We start from the raw sequence: 19180 nt of genomic DNA, 5'->3' as shown, positions 1-19180 counted from the left end.
TAGCCCCAAGTGGGCTCCCCCCAGCCTTGGCCCTTGCTGCCGGTTTCAGGGGCCCCGGGGGGGGGTCCCTCACTGCCAAGGCCTGGCCTGAGCCTCCGCCTCTTCCCCCCACGGTCCAGGAGGCCTTCCGCCTGACCTGCGTCCAGAGTTTCCAGGCCGGCGTGCTGGGGGAGGCGTCCTGCATGGAGCTGGACACCGTGGGGCCCCTCTCCGGGGAGGCGAGCGCAGTGCAGATGCGGACCCTTTCCTCGCTCACCCTGCTGTATGAGATGCCCCGGGACCCGGCTGTCGCAGGTGAATGAGGGTGGGCACAGGGACCCTTAGGTGAGCTTCACAGCCTCCTCTGGCCAGAGGGGCTCAAGCGAGCCTAGGCTCCATCCCTCTGTCCCTGTCTGGCCACTCTTGAACTGTTTCTGAAAGTGGCCATCGTCAGGAGAGTGAGCCTCTCTTTCTAGAAGTTTCTCTGGAAGTTTCTCTCGGCTCACATGGCCCAGGCTTGGTCTTGGCCTCCTCCCTGGGTGGTCCTCAGTGGAGATGGAATCTTCTGGTTCCCAGCTTTTGTGGGAGAATCCAACTTACATCTGATGACCCTTCAACCTGACCATTTTGTGGGCAAACTGACTCAGGTTTCCTGATTTTCTGGAAAGTTCCTGCCAACGTGTAGCATCCCCTGGAGCCTGGGTCCCTTCTATGATTTCGCACAGAAAGAAACAAGCAAGGCATGCATCTGAGGAAAAGAGTTGTTTGTTTTTGTTCTTGTTTTCCATGATGGAAAAATGGCTCTTTCCCTGAATAATGAAATAAGGGTAGTTAGTTCTTATTGCTGACAGTTTGGAAGGATTTACTGTGGGCCAGTATCTGTGCTGAGTGCTTTATGTGGATTATTTAATTTAATTCTCATCATGACCCCATTAGGAAGTTACTGTTATTATTAGTTGTATTTTTCATTTAAGGAAAATGTTTCCAAGAGGTAAAATGACTTGTTTGAAGTCACAGAGCTAATGAGAGACAGAGCTGGGACTTGGACTCCCGGCGTCTTTTCTATAGCCCTGGTGGGTTGAATCATGTTTGCCTCGGAGGACAGACTCCCTGCCTGCACCACCCTGGGGAGAACCCAGCAGGTGGGGACTGAAGCCCTGGGTCTTCCCAGCATTCCCTCTGGCTCCACGGAGCCCAGGCTGAGATCCCAGGCTGACCTGCCCCCTGAGCCCTCCCTCAGGCACAGACACTGGCAGTGCCTGGGACATCTAGTGTCAGGACCTGGTGGTTCCCCGTTGAGTGGAATGAGCTTTTCATACATATATTTTTTAAACAGCTGTAGTTGAGATGTAATTCACATACTGTGCAACTCATCCATTTAAAGTGAACAATTCAGGAAATTCCCTGGCGGTCCAGTGGTTACAACCTGGTGCTTTCGCTGCTGGGGTCCTGGCTTTGATCCCTGGTTGGGGAACTAAGATCCCCCTAGCCGCGTGGCGTGGCCAGAAAAAGAAAAAAAAGTAAAGTGAACAATTCAATGGCTTCTAGTAGAGTCAGAGTTGTGCATCCATCATCACAATCAACTTTACTACGTTTTCATCACCCCAAAAGAAACCTTGCACCCATTTGCTGTCACCTCCTGTTCCCCCAGCTCCTGGCAACCACGAATCTACTCTCTACATTAGTCCATTCTGGACATTTCATGTAAATAGAATCATATAGTATGTGACTTTTTTTTTTTCTTTTTTTGGCCGCACTGTGCGGCATGCAGGATCTTAGTTCCCTGACCAGGGATCAAACCTGTGGCCCCTGCAGTGGAAGCGCCAAGTCTTAACCACTGCACCACCAGGGAAGTTCCCAGTATGGAGCCTTTTATGACTGGCTTCTTTCACTTCCCATAATGTTTTCAAGGTTCATGCATGTTGTAGCATGTGTCACAACTTGATTTCTTTTTCTTGCTGAATAATCTTCCATTGTATGGATGAAGTTTTTATGTTCTCTCTGTCAATCCCAAGAGGGCTTTGGAGTCAGCTTATTTGGCCATCCCTTACTGATGGGTACATAGGCTGTTTCCCGTCTTTTGCTGTTAGCAGGAGCACTGCCATGATTTTCCTTATTCATGTTCCCCTCACCTGTTGCCAGAAGCATGCTGAAGGAAGCATTGGCAGGGTGGGGGTGGGGGGGCTCCCCGGGGTTCTTCTACTCACTCTGGCATTTCCCCCACGCGGTCATCCCTGGCCAGCACTTCCCATCTCAGATCCAGATGATGGAGACTTAACCCCAAGCAGCCTGTTGTACGAATGGGAGGAGACACCGTCCCAGGCTACGGTCGCCACGGTGGCTGCATCAGTGAGGAAGCTGTGCCTGGCTCAGACCACAAGCTTCGAGGTAAGTGGCTTCTCCAGCCACAGGCCAGAGTCTGCCTGGGGCCTGGTTCCCTGGGACACCTTCCTCTTCCTACCAGATCCTTTACAGTCTACTTGCTCAGATGTTCAGTATCAGGACTGCTGTGTACTGTTGGGCAGGTTGTGCACTGCACAACTATGTCTGGTTGTGAAAGCAAAGAAGGGGAAGAAATCTAGCTGGTGTGGGCAAGCCTTGGCCTAGTGTAGGTTGGATATGAGCTTAGAGGAGGCCTTTTTCTCCTCTGTCTGTCTTTGGGCAAATGGTCCTTTTGGGCTCATGGACTAACCTTCTGGACCTGGCCTGTCCTAGAGATCTCTCAGGAAATCTCCAGCCATACCCAAGCCTCAGCATTGAGGAGTTTCCACCAAGTCAAAAACACATGGCCCAGGCCTTCCCTGGAATTCCCAGCTGTTTAAAGTCAAGGGGTGGACATGATGTCGAGGTCTCATAGCTCAGAGAGGTTCAGAGGTCTCTGAGACATCTGGCTGGTTCCCTCCTTTGTGACTGATGACAGTGTTTCTGAGAGTACCAAGGCCATGCTGTGATGATGTGCCTTCTCCCTGCCTGTTTTGTCCTGAGACAGAGCCCTCCACCCGCCTGTAAGAGGAGAGCCCTGAAGAAGGCTTAACGCCCTCCCTGGGGAAAGAAAATGATGCGTCTGGGCTCCGTGTGGAGCCTGCCTTCCCACGTTGTCCTCCTGATAGGACCTTCCACATCACAGGAACAATGTTCCCATTGGCAGGGCCCTGGTTTGCCCAGCCTGTGTACTCTTTGGTTTGTTCAGCAAGATGAGGGGCTGACTCTGTGCCCTTATGATGAATGAGACAGAAATAGTCCCGCTTTCCCAGAGCCTAAAATGCAGTGTGGGGGAGATGGATGGTAACCACTGCAGATGTACAAGGGTTTTAGCTGTTGATGAGCAGTGAGAGAGCAGAGCGGGGATGTGGCTGAGTGACCGCCTTAGGCCAGGGGTCTAGCAGGATACATTGCAGTTGAGACCTGGGCTGGTCCCTTGAGAATCCGGGGGAGCAGTGCTCCAAAAGGAGGGTTTGGCCAGGGCCAAAGTCCTGAGTCTGAACCTCGTGGGTGTGTCTGGGGAGCAGGCAGCTCAGCCTGGCTGGAGCTCGACGGTGAGGACCAGTGGGGTCAGCTCCTGCAGGGCCTCGTGGTCAGGATGCCTTCCAGAACATTCTAGGCACATAGCAATCTTTGTTGTAACATCCCTGCCGTCCACAGCTCAGGGCTGGATGTCACCAGTGACATTTTGGGGACTTTCACTGCGTCCACTATTTCTGCCCATCTCAGTGTTGCTGATGACTTCAGCGTGAGAACCCTAGCCTTCCCTGGAAGGCATTAAAGATGCTGGGATTTTTCTGATTCAAGTCCCAGGGCCTGTGTGCCGAGGAGAGAAGCATGGGGTGTTTTTACTTTGACCCCACAACAGCCTGGGAGGGTTCAAAATATACTTGCTTGTTGATTTGGGATGCTGCAGATTTATAAATGCCTGTTTCACTGGCTGCTTTCATAGGACGGAGGACTTGGGGGCTGTCATGTGCCCAGCTGGACAGAAATAGGTTGTTCCAGGTGTGGACAGGGCTGGGTGCGGCGCCACTTCTAGGCATGGTGCCAGGTGTGCCAGGCACACCCCCTACCCTCCGGAAGCTCGGTTTTCCGGGCAGCACTTGGGTAAGGGGCCTGTCAGATATATGGATGCCCAGACCCCAACCTTTGATGTTCTGGCCTGGCAGGTCTGGGCTGGGAACCAGGCATCTGGGTGCAAAGCTTTGTGTTTCTCGGTGTTGCTCATGTGAAGTCAGCAGAGAAGGATGTTGTGAGGCCAGTGCCCATCCAGCCACAGCCTCAGATCCAGGAGTGACTTTACTGCCGGAAATGTCTCCATCCGGAATTCTCGGCACCAGAGGCCCTCGTGGATGCCTCTGGCTGCGTGAGGCGAAGCATTTAGTTAGAGAACAGGGCTGGGGGCATCCAGACTGGGGTTAGTCCCCCTCGGTCCCTGGGGGGCTGGGCTGAGATGGCTCAGACCCTTGTGTCCTGCTCAGATGCAGGAAGCAGAGCCAGGTCCCACTGCGCCTGGGACCATGGGCCCCAGGGGGCTGGGGAGACAAGTAGAGCAGGGAAGAGGGGTGAAGGGGGCAGGTGGGGGAGGCATGGGATGCAGTTTTAAATGATGGATGCCCGGGAAGGCCTCACTGGGGAGGTGATGTTGAGTAAGGACCAGAAGGAGGTGAGGAGTGAGTGGGGTGGATAGGGGTTTGGGGGGGGGGGACTGCCAGAGGGGGGGGGCCCAGCATGTGCTCCAGGGCAGGAGCTGCACGGTGAGCGAGTTTCAGCACCAGTTTGAGTGGCAAGGAGGCCTTGTGACTGGAGCAGAGTGGGAGGGTGAGAGGGGACAGGGTCGCCCCCTTAGCGGAGCACACAGATTACTTTTTTTTTTTTTTTTTTTTTTTGCCTCACCATGCAGTATGCGGGATCTTAGTTCCCTGACCAGGGACTGAACACACTCCGCCTGCAGTGGAAGCACAGGGTCTTAACTACTGGACCGCCAGGGAATTCCCCAGAGTGCTTTTACTCAGGGTAAATGAGGAGCCTTGCAGGGTGTTGTGATCTGATGTACATTTCAATGCTCACATTCCGGGCTGAGGGTGGAGAATAGACTGAGGGCCAGTGGGATGCCGGGAGACAGGTTAAGAGGTTGTTACAGTAACACAGGTAGGAGATGAAGGAGGCTTGGTCTGGGGTGATAGTGGGGGGTTGGGGAGAAGAATCAGATTCAGATATACGTGGAAAAAAATATATCTAAGAATATATTGAATATGCATAAAATATATTGAATATGTCATCAGTAACTATAGACTAGTATATATGCACATACTGAATGCATATTGAACACTCACACATGTACACACACATTATACATTTTGCGTGTGTATAGCAGAGACACGTGTGCAGCTGGCTGTTTACTGTTTCAGGGACTGGGAGGGAGCCAAGGCCCACGCTCATTGCTCTCTGGAATCCTTGATCTAGTGGGCCTCGCGGCAGTCCGAGAGCAGCCCCAAGGAGAGGGCCCTCAGCCCTGCGAGGTGGGGTCTGAGCCCACCAGCTAGTGGGTGACAGAGCCGGCTGTTAGTCCAGGCAGCCCGGCCCACAGCGGGGAGTCTCACCCGGGCAGTCCTGAGTCCTCGGGCCGCCTTGTGCACTATCGGACGTGCAGCAGCATTCCTGACCGTTACCCACTAGATGCCAGCATCACCCGCGTCCCAGTCATGATGACCCAAAGTGTCTCCAGAGGTTGCCAGCGTGCCCTGGGGAGCACAGTCACCCCCACTGAGAACCGCTGCTCTACATCCTGTGTTCTAACCTGCCTCCTCCCGTCTGGCCCCCTGACTGGGCATTTCCCCTGGCAGAGGTGGCTCGGGGCCGGGCGTGCTGTGGGCCTGTGTCTCCCCTCCTGGAGACTGGCAGTGCCGGCCCCAGAGGGTGCAGGGCGGCTGTCCTGTATTTATAGTGCTAACAAGGAAGCAAATTGTTCCCACTAGGGAGGTCCCCTGGGCTGGGGGTGAATTACCCAAGGACCTTGTTCCTGAAAATGGCTTTTCAGGGATGCCTTGGTGCACATCAAGCAGTGCCTTGGCCTCCCCGGGAGGGCTGAGGGCCCGCCAGTTACCGGGGGGGACCGACCCCGTGGGCTTCAGCTGGGAATGCCTTTGCCCCTCCCTATTGCTAGTGGGCAGGAGACAAGATTGGTTTTCCAGTCTGGAAACAAAACCAGGACTCAGGACTCAATAGAGAGCAAAGTCCCCAGCCTGACCCTCTGCAGAGAGGCCCCCGAGTTTCCACGTGGGGGGCAGTGGGCTGGGATGGCCAAGAGCCTGATGGAGTGAAGGAGAGGATGGGGAGAGAAGCAAGGCAGGTTGGGCCCCACCCCCTCCCAGGGCTGCCAGGGAGGACGCCTGGGGAGGGCACAGCTCCTGACCACCATCCGGGTTGCTCGTAATAGGACACCCAAGTCACAGATATTGATTCAGCACCGACTGTGTACAGCGAAGTGTGGACGGCGGTGTGCGAGGCTGGCTTGTACCGATTTGCCAGAGCCAATGGTTAGATTCCAGAAATCCTGCAGCCTGGTTGTTAAACGGACATTACTAAAGACGAAGTTATACCGACTTACAGTGAAAATGAATCATATTCGAAACAAAGGTAATGAATACTCAAAATCATCACTACCTAGTTATTTTACTACATTTTTATCTTTGCACTGGAGGTTATTTGCATCCACTGCAGGGTGGAACTATGATGCAGTGTTGTGCTTCTGTACAGTGATTCCCACGTCTGCGTTCAGTGGTGGCACACGGGCCGCCGGCGATGGGCTGCAGTGTTCACACCTCGGAAACTGGCAAACAGGGCTGGCTTTTTTTTTTTTTTCCCATGGCCTTGAGTGTGTAGGACCCTGGTTAAGAGTGTGGGTTCAAGTCTCGCTCTGCCACTTAGTAGCTCTGTGTCCACTGGCACCTGACTTCAATGCTCTCTGTTAAGTGAGGATAATGACGGCCCCTCACAGGGTCAAGGTCAAATGGAATGGCGCCTGTAAAGTGCCTAGAACAGCACCTGGCACACAGCTGAGGCTCCAAACAAAGTCACCGTTGTTGTTGTCATCGTTTGCATAGATGTTGTTAGTGGCGATGGTGGGGACGGGCTTCTCACCCAGGAGGCAGGAATGGCATCTTCCTTCCTCCACCCGCAAGGCTTCCAGGACGAGCTGCTGCAGCCCCCTCCTGTCGCGCCCGGCTCTGGAGAGCTGGTCCTGAAGCCAACGCTTGCAGCCTGAGGCCTCCCGGAGCAGGAGGCATGCTCCGGAGCGGATGCCCGGCCAGGCCCGGCGGCTGCACACGTGCTGGAGGTCTTAGAAGCACATGTGTTCCGAGTCTAGGGAATGACACATGATGCCCGGGCAAGGCAGCCACCAGCTGGAGGGAAATGCACCCGAGCCTTTCCGGAAGGCAGCAGGGTTCCTGGGGTAGCTGCCCCAAACTAGGCCGATGCCGGTCAGGGCCACTCTAAAGGTGGTGGTCGGCCCCAACAGGGGGCTGCTTGTGTGTCCTGCATGAGGAAGTAAAGGCAGCACCAAGGGTCCCCACCGGCTCCACCAGCAGAAGGCACACGACGGGGGTTCTGCCCAGACCCCGGGGGCAGACGTGCTGGTGAGCGGGGAGGGGAGGGTGGGCTAAGCTGGCCTGTGAGAGGCCTGTTTCGCGTCTGCGTCTTGCTGAGGTCAAGCTCTGTGCGCGGGGACTCAGTCCCAGCTGCTCAGAGCAGAGGAGGCCCGAGGTGAGGCAAACCCGTGCCAGCAATAGTGGACCCCTGGCTGGGTGGGGTGAGGGCTCATTCTTGGCCTTGGCCAAGCGCAGCAGGAAGCCAGGACCTCGTCACTCTTTCTGTGGCTTTGGGTTCGGGCCGAGGCAATGAATCTGAGACTGAAGAGGCAGCGGGGAGGGAAGGCAGGATGTGGGGTCGGCATCCCAAACCAAGCATCTCCTGAAACCCGAGAGGTGCGGGCTCTGAATAGAGTCCTTTATTTCCTTGAGTGTCTGGAGACTTGGTGACTGTGCTGGTCAGACCTGCAGACAAGGGGCAAAAACTGCAAACCCCTGTTGATTAGCCATCACTGCTCATGACGCTGAAAAACGCTCACATATTTTTTTCATTAAAAATATCAGAAAAGATGGCTATCTCACTAACTTTGTGAAATATGCTGACTCATTATAATAACTAGATTATAACCGTAGTGAACATGTATTGAGCTTTTATTAGAGCATAAAGCCCACAAATGTAGATGCCATGTCTCTTTTTCACCCGCACATCCCTGGCCCCTAAAGCATGCCTGGCATGTAGTAGGTGCCCAATAAATGCTTGTTAAATTAAAGGAAAAAAAATGGGCCAGCCTGTGTGCCAGGAGCTGGGATTCAGTGGAAGGAAGCCCAGACGAGCAGCCTCGTCTCTTTGGGTCTGTGACACCGTAGGCAGGAGATACTAGTGTTCCCAGCCATGTCTGGAGGCAAGGAGATGGATGAGGTGACCTTTGCGGTTGGGGCCTCTCACACTTTCCCCTCTGATTTCCAGGCCGCAGAGCTCTTCCTGACGCTGGTGTCTGAGCTCCGGGGCCTCTCTGCGGATGAGCTCATGGAACTCTGGGAACGTTCTTTTTTCAAATGCCGAGACAACTGGTAAGGGCCTCTCCCCGAGTCGGGGGCTGGGCCAGAGGCTGCCTGGGGGTCCTGGTGGGCTGGGTAGTCTTGATGCTGTCCTAGGTCCCCACTGAGAGATGGATGGCGACATATCTGCTCATCCCTGTGATACTGACTTGTCGTCCTTCAGTCTGGGGACGTCTGCCAAGAAGGCGATTAAGAGGGGAGCTTGGAGGGTTCCCACGGGGGCTTGGAGGCTGCAGGGCCTGGCCAGATAAAGGCAGGCATTGTTCCCTCCCCACACAGGGACCCTCTTGCTGAGAGGTGGAATTAGCATTCCAATGCGCCTTGGGTACCCTTCTCCTGGGGGTGGAGGGGTGCTGGGCAGGGCTGGGGTCCCAGCCTCAGAACCTGCTGATGTGAGGCCAGCAAGGGGTGTAGAGAGACCCCCAAGTGTGGAGGGGACCCTCTGAGGACCTAACTCCAGCGGCTGAGGGCTGTGCAGGGGAAAGCTTGCAGCTCCTTCCCCGAGTCCAGCCGTTCACTGGGCCCCTGAGATCCGGATTTCAGGCTTGTGAGCTTTTCAAAGGCTCTCAAAAAGATTTTGAGACCCGAAAAAATTTTATCGACTTGGAACTATCGACTTGGACCATCCCCAAATCAACATTACCAAATGTCTAATTGAATGACCACCAAACTTAGTAGCTAATAAGGCACAGATACCTTCCAAGCGTTTTATCTCTATTCACTCATTTAATCCTCACAACGACCCCATGAGGTAGGTGGTTTTATTATTCCTATGTTACAGCTGTGGAAGGAAACCAAGGCACAGAGCAGTTAGGAAACTTGCCCAAGGTTACACAGCAGAGTCGGGATTTTTGACCCAGGTGGTCTGTGCTGCTCCATCGAATTCTTATGAGCTTAAAGATAAATGATATTTGACTTGGACACATTTTAAGTATCTTTGGTGTAGGAAGGGGCCCCTGGGTCTTCCTGTGGAGCTGCCTGTTGCCCCCGTGACTCACCCTACTTGTCACTCGGGATTTTCCCACAAGCCCCTGTGTCTCACTTGTCTACTTAGATGTCAGGAATCAGGGAGAGGGGAGACCCTCCCCAACTCTAGAAGTTTCCAAGAGGACTGACACTCTTGAGAGATTTTTCTTGCCCTCACCTCCTCCTCCATTTCTGCCCAGAGGCTGGTTTTCCAGGGCCCGAACCTATAAGGAAAAGAGAGGAAACACAAGGGCAAGAGATGGGAAGGACAGGTGGGACATTCCTCAGATGAAGTGGCCTGTGTTCCTGAGGGCTCACGCTCATCTTGGGGCTGGTCTGGTCATCAGCATTCCCATTTTATAGATGAGCAAATTGAGGCCAGAGACTATTTATGGGCAGATGGTGTGTGTGGAGCGGGGCAGTGGGGGTGCCTGGTCCTTTGTGGCCATGGATGCCACTCATCAGGGTTGATGGGGTGGGGTTCCCAATCTACCCCACCCTCCCTCCATGTGCCCTGCTGCCTCGTGTGACCCCAGCTCTGCGAACCTCCCGCTTCTCCTGTGACCTACGCACCCACCCCCCTTCAGTCATCATTTTCCTGTTTAGACCCATCATTGTGCAAAGGTTGGAAACCTTTCCGGAACTTCTCAACCTTTCCGTAATCTTAAAAAAAAAAAAGGGAAAAGATCCTGATGTTGGGCTGAGAACATTAGAGGTTTAATGGGAGGCAACCTGCTAATTGTTGATTTCTGTTCTATGCAAGGGGTTCTCACCCTACATGGTGACCATGGTCGGTTTCTGGAGAGCAGTGGGCAGGGACTCATGTTGCCCCAAACCGCTGTGTCTCCAGTGTGGGCAGAACTGCAAGGGTTTAGACTGGGCTGCTGGTGTCTCTGTGGCCCTAAGAGCACAGGCCCTGGCCAGGCTGCCTGGCTCCCAGGTCCGGCTCGGCCCCTTCCCGGGGGTGTGAGCGTGGACAGGTCCGTGCTGTACCTCTCTGAGCCTCTGATCACTCCCGGATGACCTGAGGCTTCATAAGAGATGTCCTGGAAGGCTCCTGGGGTGAGTGGGTCTCCATCGTGATGTTCCCTGGGTCTCTCTCCATCTCAGGCAACCGCTGGTGGATGCCCTGCCCTCCTGTGGCACCAAGCCCTGCGTGAGCCTCATGGCGGAGCTCATTGTGTCCGGGGAGTTGGAGGCAGATGAGACAGAGGCGTGGCTCTGGTCGCTGGCCTTTGTCCCGCAGCCCACAGATGCCATGGTCCACGCGCTGCTGGTGAGCCTCTGCATACCACCCCGCCCCGTGTCATCCCTCCCCTGCTCCACTGCTGATTGGATGCAGTGGGGAGGGGTGGGGGACCTGCTGTCCTCCAGGCTTTGTGCCAGTGCCTCGTGGGACCAGTGGAGGCAGGTCAGAGAAATCCGGGTTTGAGTCTCAGCAGTGTCCCTCCCAGCTGTGTGATCCTAGGCAAGTGACTTGACCTCTCTGAGCTTGTTTTTCAATCTGTAGATGGGGATGGAACAGTACTTCCCTCTTGGGCTCATGGTGAGAAATGAGATGCCGAATGTGAAGCAGTTCTTCTGTTGTCTGGCACAGAGTCCAAGCGCTTTAAATTAGAGCTGCTATTATTATTCTTGTAATCAAGCATATTTAATGAATCTTGAGATTAGGAAAGCATGTGAAACTAGGCCAATGATTCCTGACAACACAAGGAGGTCTTATTTAACCCCCACCATGCCTCTATGAAGTAGGTGCTTTTATTACTCCCATTTTACAGGTGAGGAAACTGAGGCCCAGGGAGGCTGGGTAGCTGGGTGATGCAGCTGCTGTGCCTTTGCCTTGGACCGTGGTGGGTGTCCTCACTCAGCTGGTGGTGGGGTCACTTGTCAGTCCTCACCCTGCTGTCCCAGACTGGTAGTGGGCCAGGATTCAGAGGTCACCAGTGGGGAGTGGAAGGGGTGATGGGCCAGCCAGTGTCCCTGGACCCCTGTGCTGGCTGCTGAGGGGGTCTGCAGCAGGATCTTTCAGTCCCTCATGCTGGAGGGGCTCTGGCCACTCTCCAGTTGGAGTGTAGGGAGCATTCACCCCTGGCCTGACCCCTGACCCACAACTCCAGAGTTTGCAGTGGGGCTGTTCCAGGCTGTGTGGTTGGCTCCATTCATTAGGGGATCGGGCACTGACTTGGAGCCAGGCGAGGGCCGGGCCCCAAGGGGCATCGCCCATAGCTCATGGCCTAGCAGGTGACACTCTGGCCACAGGGACATCAGCGCCATCCAGGGCCTGCGGGGGCTCAGCCAGTGCTGGGCAGGGTCGGGCTCCCTATTCCTTCTTTGTTTGTTCGGCATGAATGCAGTGGCCAAAAGCACAGACCCTGGTGCTTGATCCCCCTGCTTCAGAACCCAACCCTGTCCCTACCAGCACGACCTCGGGCAAGGTGCTTCACTGTTCTGTGCCTCGGGTGCCCATCTGTGTGGTGGGGGTAACTCGTAGGGTGATGGTGCAGACTAATAGTTGTTATGACGTGGGCTAAGTGTATGTACGCACTGGTGTCGCTGCTGTGACCACTTGTCAGGGACACGCCGTGAGCAGAGCAGGCGGGTCCCTCGGCTCTCTCGGAGCCCAGGATCTTCTCTCACCTGCTTCTCATAGGTTCTCGTCCTGCTAGACCAGAGCTTGCACCTCTCTGGACTGTATTTGCTTGTTCTCTCATCCTGTCACAAGGACGCACATGTGCTGGGGATGCAGGCTTGCTTTGTGCAGCCTGAACGGGGAGGATGGGAGGGAGAGGCGAGTAAGAAAAAGAGGGAGGGGGAGGAGGAGGAGGAGGGAGGGGGAGGGGGAGGGAGGAAGGCAAGAGATTATTTTAATACACTTTTTATTTTAGGATAATTTTAGATTTACAGAAAAGTTGCAAAGATAGTACAGAGAGTTCCTTTACACCCCTCCCCACTTCCCCCATTATTAACATCGTAAATCACCAGAAAGTGTTTGCCACAACTAAGAAACTGACCTTGCTACCTTACTGTTAACCAACTCCAGCTGTTCAGATCCTACTGCTTTTTCCACTAATGTCCTCTGTCTATTCCAGGGTCCCGCCCAGGGTCCCACATTGCAGTTAGGGGTGTGTGTTTTTACATTTTAAACTATACATTCAGGAGACTGCACTGCTCTTAAGTATCTAGTTTGATGTTTTCACATCCGTGTTCACCTGTGTAACCACCCCTGGACAAGATATAGGACATTTCCAGCTCCCAGTCGGTGACCCCAAAGGTCATGGTGATTCTGACTTTTCTGACCATAGCTAGGTTTTGCTTGCTTTTGACATTCACACCTGTGGGCTCGTGTGCATCTGGAGCTTGGCTTCTTTCTCCCACGTTCTCTGTGAGATTCTGTCCATGCCACGTGTGCATGCACACATGCGTGTCGGGACTTTGTTCTGTTGCTGGGCTGTATTAATGGTGTCTTTTGATGAGCAGAAGTTCTTCATTTTGGTGAAGTCCAGCTGATCAGTCTTTTCCAGCTAGTGCTTCACCTCCCCAAGCTCATGGTGCTTCCTATGTTTTTTTTTTTCCTACCAGCTTAATTGCTTGGCCTTTTGGGGAGGGCTGGTTTGGATATGAGGAACTGGGTTTGGGACAAGATGAATGGGTGTTAAAGTCACATTGGAAAAGTGGTCATAGGCTTAGGGATGATTTTATCTTTCCATCTTTAAAAATTAAAAAAAAGAAAAAGTTGAATATTTTAAGCAGACTTTTAATTGAATTATTTTTTTAAAATACTGTTTTATTTATTATTTATTTATTTATTTTGGCTGCATTGGGTCTTAGTTGTGACATGCGAACTCTTAGTTGCTGCATGCATGTGGGATCTAGTTCCCCGACCAGGGATCGAACCCGGGCCCCCTGCATTGGGAGTGCGGAGTCTTACCCCCTGGATCATCAAGGAAGTCCCGAACCAAACCTTTTTAAGTCAGAGATTTTGGCATTAAGATCTGGTGTTCTGACTCTTGTGAAATTGAGGGAGGCTGGCAATTCTGGACAGACCCCCAGGGCAGCCATCAAACGAGCAGGGTCATTACTGTCTGGACCCTCTTGGAGCCCAGGCCTGACACTGGCCCAGCTGTCCTGACCCTGTAGCTCCCAGCAAACCAAGTGGCTCCAGCTGTCCTGCCCTCCCCACAGGACCCTCCCAGGCTTCTGGCTCCCTCTTTGGCCCTGGGAGGGCCCAAGTCTGCCCTGCCTTCCCGCTGGCAGCCTTCCTGGGGCAGAGTGGGCAGAGGTGAAGGCCTCTGGCAGGCAGGAACCCTCATCCCGCGGGTCTGAGTGGCTTCTCTCCATCTTTTCATAACCCCTGCATCCCAGCCAAGCCCTGCTTTCCCTCCTCTGTGTTAAGAAAACAGAGTGTTTGTTTTCATTTGCCAAATCTGGAATGACATTGAACATACTTTTCCAAGCCACAGGTCCCCGTTCCTTCCACAAAGGAAACACACACACACACACACACACACACACACACACCCCAAGACTCACATACGTATACCCTGAAGATGGTTACATGGGAACATATGGGGACACACACCCACAGGAGGACACATATCCACACATATCCACATATTGAGACATACACACCAAGACTCACACACGTGTACCTGGACATGCAGATGTACTCACACAGACATGTCATACATGTACACACACACACACACACACCAGGACACACACACACAGGGACAAGTAGGGACATCCACCCACACCTGGACACCCCCCCCCCCGCCCCCGGATCAACTGGGACAAGTGTGCATTCACACACTGGGACTTGCATGTGTACATATGGGGACACACCCACATCAGTACATGTGCACACACACATCAGGGCACACTCGAATGAGTGCACACACACGCATTGGGACACGTGCCCTGGGATATGCATGTACACTGAGACACGTGCACACCTACCCAGGAATGCACACACCCACAAACACTGAGATTCTAAAACACACACACACTGAGATGCACGCACACAGATACCCTTGCATGGACACACAGACCTGGTTAAGACCATGAACCCAAGGGAAGAACAGCTGGTGCAGAGGCTGTATTTCCCCCAGGCTGCCCGGTGGTCCCTGCTCTGGGCTGTAGGAATAATAGAGGCCACTGCCTGTTGCCCAGTGCCTGGGTCTGGTTTTCACAAATGAGCCCAGAATATGTATTTTGAGAAACAGTGAGTGTAGGGGGAGCGCCCAGCCTGGGAACCAGACCCTACAGGGTCAAGTTTGGCTCTACCACTTTTTGGCTGGGTGACCTTAGGCAAGTTACTTAACCTCTCTGTGTCTCAGGCTCTAAGCAGGTGACATGTGTGCCCTGTTAACAGCAGAGCCTGGCACATAGGGAGTGCCGTGTGTTTGTTAAATAAAATACGTCTTTCTTGTTTTTCCTCCGAGAGGCCTAGAACCAGCGCTCCCCTCTTCTGAGCCCCCCGCCCCCCCCACTTTTGTCTTCCTCTCAGCTGAAAGCTCCAGTGCCCCGGGGTAAGGGTGGCTGAGCGTCTGGGGGAGCTCTGCTGAGCAGCTGGAATGACCCTCCTCCGACTCAGCCTGGGCTGCGTCCCTGCCACTGCGAGGCCCCCGGAAGAAAGGGGCCTGTCTGAGCTGGGTGGGTTGGGCAGTCTGACCCCCAAAGGAGGGCTGGGTCTCCTCCTGCTCCTCAGGGAACCAGACCGAAGGACCCCAACATGTGCTGTGGGAGAGTCTTGATTTTCAGGTAGTTTTCGAGCTGGTTGATAAACATAGCCATTATTAAAAATTAAATGATCTAAGCTTGCAGTTAGAGAAATCATATTAAAATAAAGGTACGAGATGGATAATTTATTTATTATTTATATTTGGTTGCATTGGGTCTCTGTTGCGGTGAGCGGGCCTCCGATCGCGGTGGCTTCTCTCGTTGTGGAGCAGGGGCTCTAGGCGGGCGGGCTTGAGTAGTTGTGGCGCGTGGGCTCAGCAGTTGTGGCTCACAGGCTCTAGAGCGCAGGCTCAGCAGCTGTGGCACACGGGCCTAGCTGCTCCGCAGCATGTGGGATCTTCCCAGAGCAGAGCTTGAACCCGTGTCCCCTGCATTGGTAGGTGGGCTCTTAACCACTGCGCCACAAGGGAAGCCCCAAGAGATGGATAATTTCTAATGCTCTTACTATGCGGTCCCGTGTCCACACCCTCAGGCTTATTTGCACTGCTTGTGTCGTGTGTGGACCAGTCACAGGAGGTGTGCTTGCTGCTGACTCCCCATCTCTTCCCAGATCCCTCGTAGTGACTCAGCGCAAATCGGCCAGGGTGGGAGCATCTACACATGGAAATTGGCAAGCACTATACCCAAGGGACTTTCTTATTTCCTGGGTCTGTGTTCCAAACTCAGGTTCAGCTGCTCACCACTAAAAAGCCAATAATTCGAGAGGCAAGTGTCAGTAGAAAGGAAAGTTGCTTTAATCAGAAAAGCCGGCAGTCTGGGGAGAAGGTGGACTTGTGTGCTGAGACCAACTCTGAAGATTCTGCTCAGCCATGACAGTTTTTAAAGGGAAACACGGGGTGGGGGGTAGAATCTCAGTGAATCACTGGGGCAGGAGGTTGGGTTCTGCATTGTTCTCTGCATGCAGACTGGCTGACTCTCTCCTCAGATGTTATCTTGCCCGCGTGGTCTGCCTGCAGGATTCCTTAGGGGGCTATTGGGGGTAGAGAGCTAGTCATTCTTTATTCTTACTTACTTTCTTCTTTCTTCTTACTTCTTTTTATCTAGGAAAAGAATCAACAGGTTAGGCAAGGCACGGTGTGCATTCAGAAGAGCGTTAAGTCAGGAGGAGTTCGTTTTACCTGCTTAGTGATCTCATTCCTATAATTAGGCTTTTAGGGTTAGAGGTGGGGACAGAAATGGGTGAACAGGAAAGGGGCAAAAGAGCTGCTTTCATCAGTAGGTGGGCTGGGCAGTTGCTAGCCATTTACCCTAACGCTACTGGCCATGCCTTTCCATTTGGGTTCTTTTGGATTGGACCCAGAGCCACCGCTGTTAAAGACAGTCTCCACTCAGAGCACATCCTTTCCTCTTTCCACCTTTTTGCCCAACTGCCTATCAAGACCCTGGGAGAAGAGCAAAGCTAATGTTGGGTGCCCTCAAGCCCCCACCAGGTCCAGGACAGCATGGTCCCGCTCGCCCCAGCTGACAGGCAGGAGGTACAGCGGCCTGGGAGCTCTCTCAGCCCTTGCCAGCTCACCCCTCTCACTCCCAGAACTGGGGGCGGGTGATGCTACTTGGAGAAAACCAGCCTGGTTGGGCGGCAGGACACAGCTTGTCTGGTTTCCGTCTCCCCTGCTGTAGACAGGGCACTGTGACCACTACTTGGGGATCATGTGGTCCCAGAAGAGATGGTTGGTCTCTCGTGCAGCTTCACAGAAGGGCACAAAAAGCTGGCTTACTTGTTTTGCCCATTGATCACAGAGAGAGAACTTTGGTTTTATTTCTTACACGTTTCATATATCTTGGGAGGTGGCAGAGCCGTGCCACCACCCGGCCGGCGTGGGCCCTGGCACTTTGTCGGAGATTCTTCACCATGTTCCACCCAGAAAAACCTCACCACCCCCACCCTGCTCCCCCAGACTGGTGATTTAGCCCAGGGTTTCTCACCCCTGGCACTGTTGACATTTGGGGCTGGATTCTCGGTTGTGGGGCTGTCCGGTGTCTTGGGGGATGTTTAGCAGCATCCCTGGTCTCTGCCCACGAGATGCCAGCAGCACTGTCCCCCATTTGTGACAACATCCCGTCTCTAGACATTGCCAAATGTCCCCTGTCCCCACACCCTGAGGTGTGGTTCTCCATCCTCGATGCACATAAAGGGTCATCTGGGGTGTTTTAAGAAATGCTCCATGCAGGTCCCACCATGGACAATTTATTCAGACCCTCAGGGGTGGGGGGCCGGGGCCTCTGTATTTTTAGGAAGCACCCTAGATCTGCACATGGCGATACCTGGGAGGGACCACTTACCAGGCTTCTCGGCTGGGGTCGGGGGGCCGGTTTCTGTCCCCAGCCACTGCTGCAGACCCCGGAGGCCAGCCCCAGCGCCTTCCTGGGCATCTCAGCTCTGGTGCATAACCTCTGTGTGTCTCTGGACGGGCCCTGCGGGCAACTGCCTGGTGTTGGCTCCCTCATGAGGATCCTGGAAGACGCCTTGGGTGCCAACTGCACCTTCCAGGAGGCCTCGGATGCTGATCAGGTGAGGACAGCCCCATCCTGGGCACGGCCCCTTGATGGGGTCCCTGTCAAGTGGGCGAGCTGTAGGCTGAATGGGTGGGCTGGGCGCACCCATCAGGCCTCAAGGCCCCACCACCATCTTGTTTCAGCTCCAGCTCGTGCTGAAGGCCATTGGCAATGCCGGCCTGGCGGCCGTAGCTCTCACCCCCAAGCTGAGCGCTTGTGCGTCCCTGAGGAGCTGCCCCCCTGAGATCCGGCTGGGGGCCATCCAGGCCTTCCGGAGGGTTCCCTGCTCTGCAGACGTGAGCTTCTGCGTGTTATTTCATTGTGGTTGGCATGGGGCAGTAGTGGGTCTCAAACCACTGTTAATTCACTTCTTTATTTGCTCATTCATTCATCACATTTACCGAGCACCTGCTATGTGCTGGGCACTGTGGTAGGTACTTGCGTGAGCAGGGGTCCAGGTCTCTGTTCTCATAGAGCCTGTGTCTATGTGGGAGGCAAATATTTATCAAATAAATATACAAATAAGTATATGATTACAAACAAACGATATATAAGCCACCTGTGCTGCAAACGCTCTGGTTCAGGGGTCGGCAAGCCATGGTCCATGGTCTACATCCAGCTTACTGCCTGATCTTGTATGTAAAGTTCTGTTGGAACATAGTTGTGCCTGTTCATTTATGTGTGGTCTGGGCTGCTTTTTTGCTACGACTGCAGAGTTGAGTAGCTTGCAAGAGAGACTGCATGTCCTGCAAAGGCAAAAAAAAAAAATTGACTATCTTTCCCTTTACAGGAAAAGTTTGCTGACCCCTGTACTAGTGGGTCCTGTCTCACTTAGAGTCAAAGCCAGAGTCCTTATAATGACTTATCAGGACCTGTGATCTGACCACTGACCCACTAGCACCTCTTGGCTTCACCTCCTACTTCCCTCGCCACGCCCCCACTCCTCACCAGCCACGCTGGTCTCCCTGTTGTTCTTCAAGCCTGCAGGGCTTACTTCTGTCTCAGGCCATTTGCACATGCTGTTCTCCCTTCCTGGAATTCATTTCCCCTGTATATCCCCAGGCTTTACTCCTTTACCTCTGGAAGGCCTTTACTTAGAAATCACTTTGCTGTCAGTCTTCCTTGGCTATTTCACCTGAAATTGACCTTTTCAAGCCTCCCATGCCTCCTGCTTCCCCATTTTATTTTTCCCTCTTTAGCAGTTATTATCACCTAACGTATTATATATTTCACATATTAACCTTGTTTACTGTCTGTCTCTCTGCACTAAAATGTAAGCTTCAGGTGGATAAAAGCTGGGTTTGTCTTGCTCATAATTGTCACCAAGCACCTCGCACCTTGCCAGGCACATAGTAGGTGCTCAG

The 19180-nt window shown here is 53.5% G+C and overlaps 1 protein-coding gene across 1 annotated transcript in view; it reads left to right on the top strand.

Moving 5' to 3' along the window:
- The window catches only part of LOC137750418 (uncharacterized), a 183452-nt gene that overhangs the window by 40477 nt on the left and 123795 nt on the right, over positions 1 to 19180 (top strand). Inside the window, exons 8-13 of the mRNA XM_068524779.1 lie at positions 123 to 294; positions 2237 to 2367; positions 8524 to 8627; positions 10692 to 10857; positions 17647 to 17832; positions 17960 to 18112. Of these exons, the coding sequence (XP_068380880.1) occupies positions 123 to 294; positions 2237 to 2367; positions 8524 to 8627; positions 10692 to 10857; positions 17647 to 17832; positions 17960 to 18112 (912 nt within the window). The remainder of the gene's footprint in view (positions 1 to 122; positions 295 to 2236; positions 2368 to 8523; positions 8628 to 10691; positions 10858 to 17646; positions 17833 to 17959; positions 18113 to 19180) is intronic.

Source organism: Eschrichtius robustus, chromosome 16, assembly GCF_028021215.1.
Source record: "Eschrichtius robustus isolate mEscRob2 chromosome 16, mEscRob2.pri, whole genome shotgun sequence".
NCBI classification, from domain to species: Eukaryota; Metazoa; Chordata; class Mammalia; order Artiodactyla; family Eschrichtiidae; genus Eschrichtius; species Eschrichtius robustus.
Note: the sequence above shows the minus strand (reverse complement) of the source record. Positions and strands in the feature narration are given on the sequence as shown.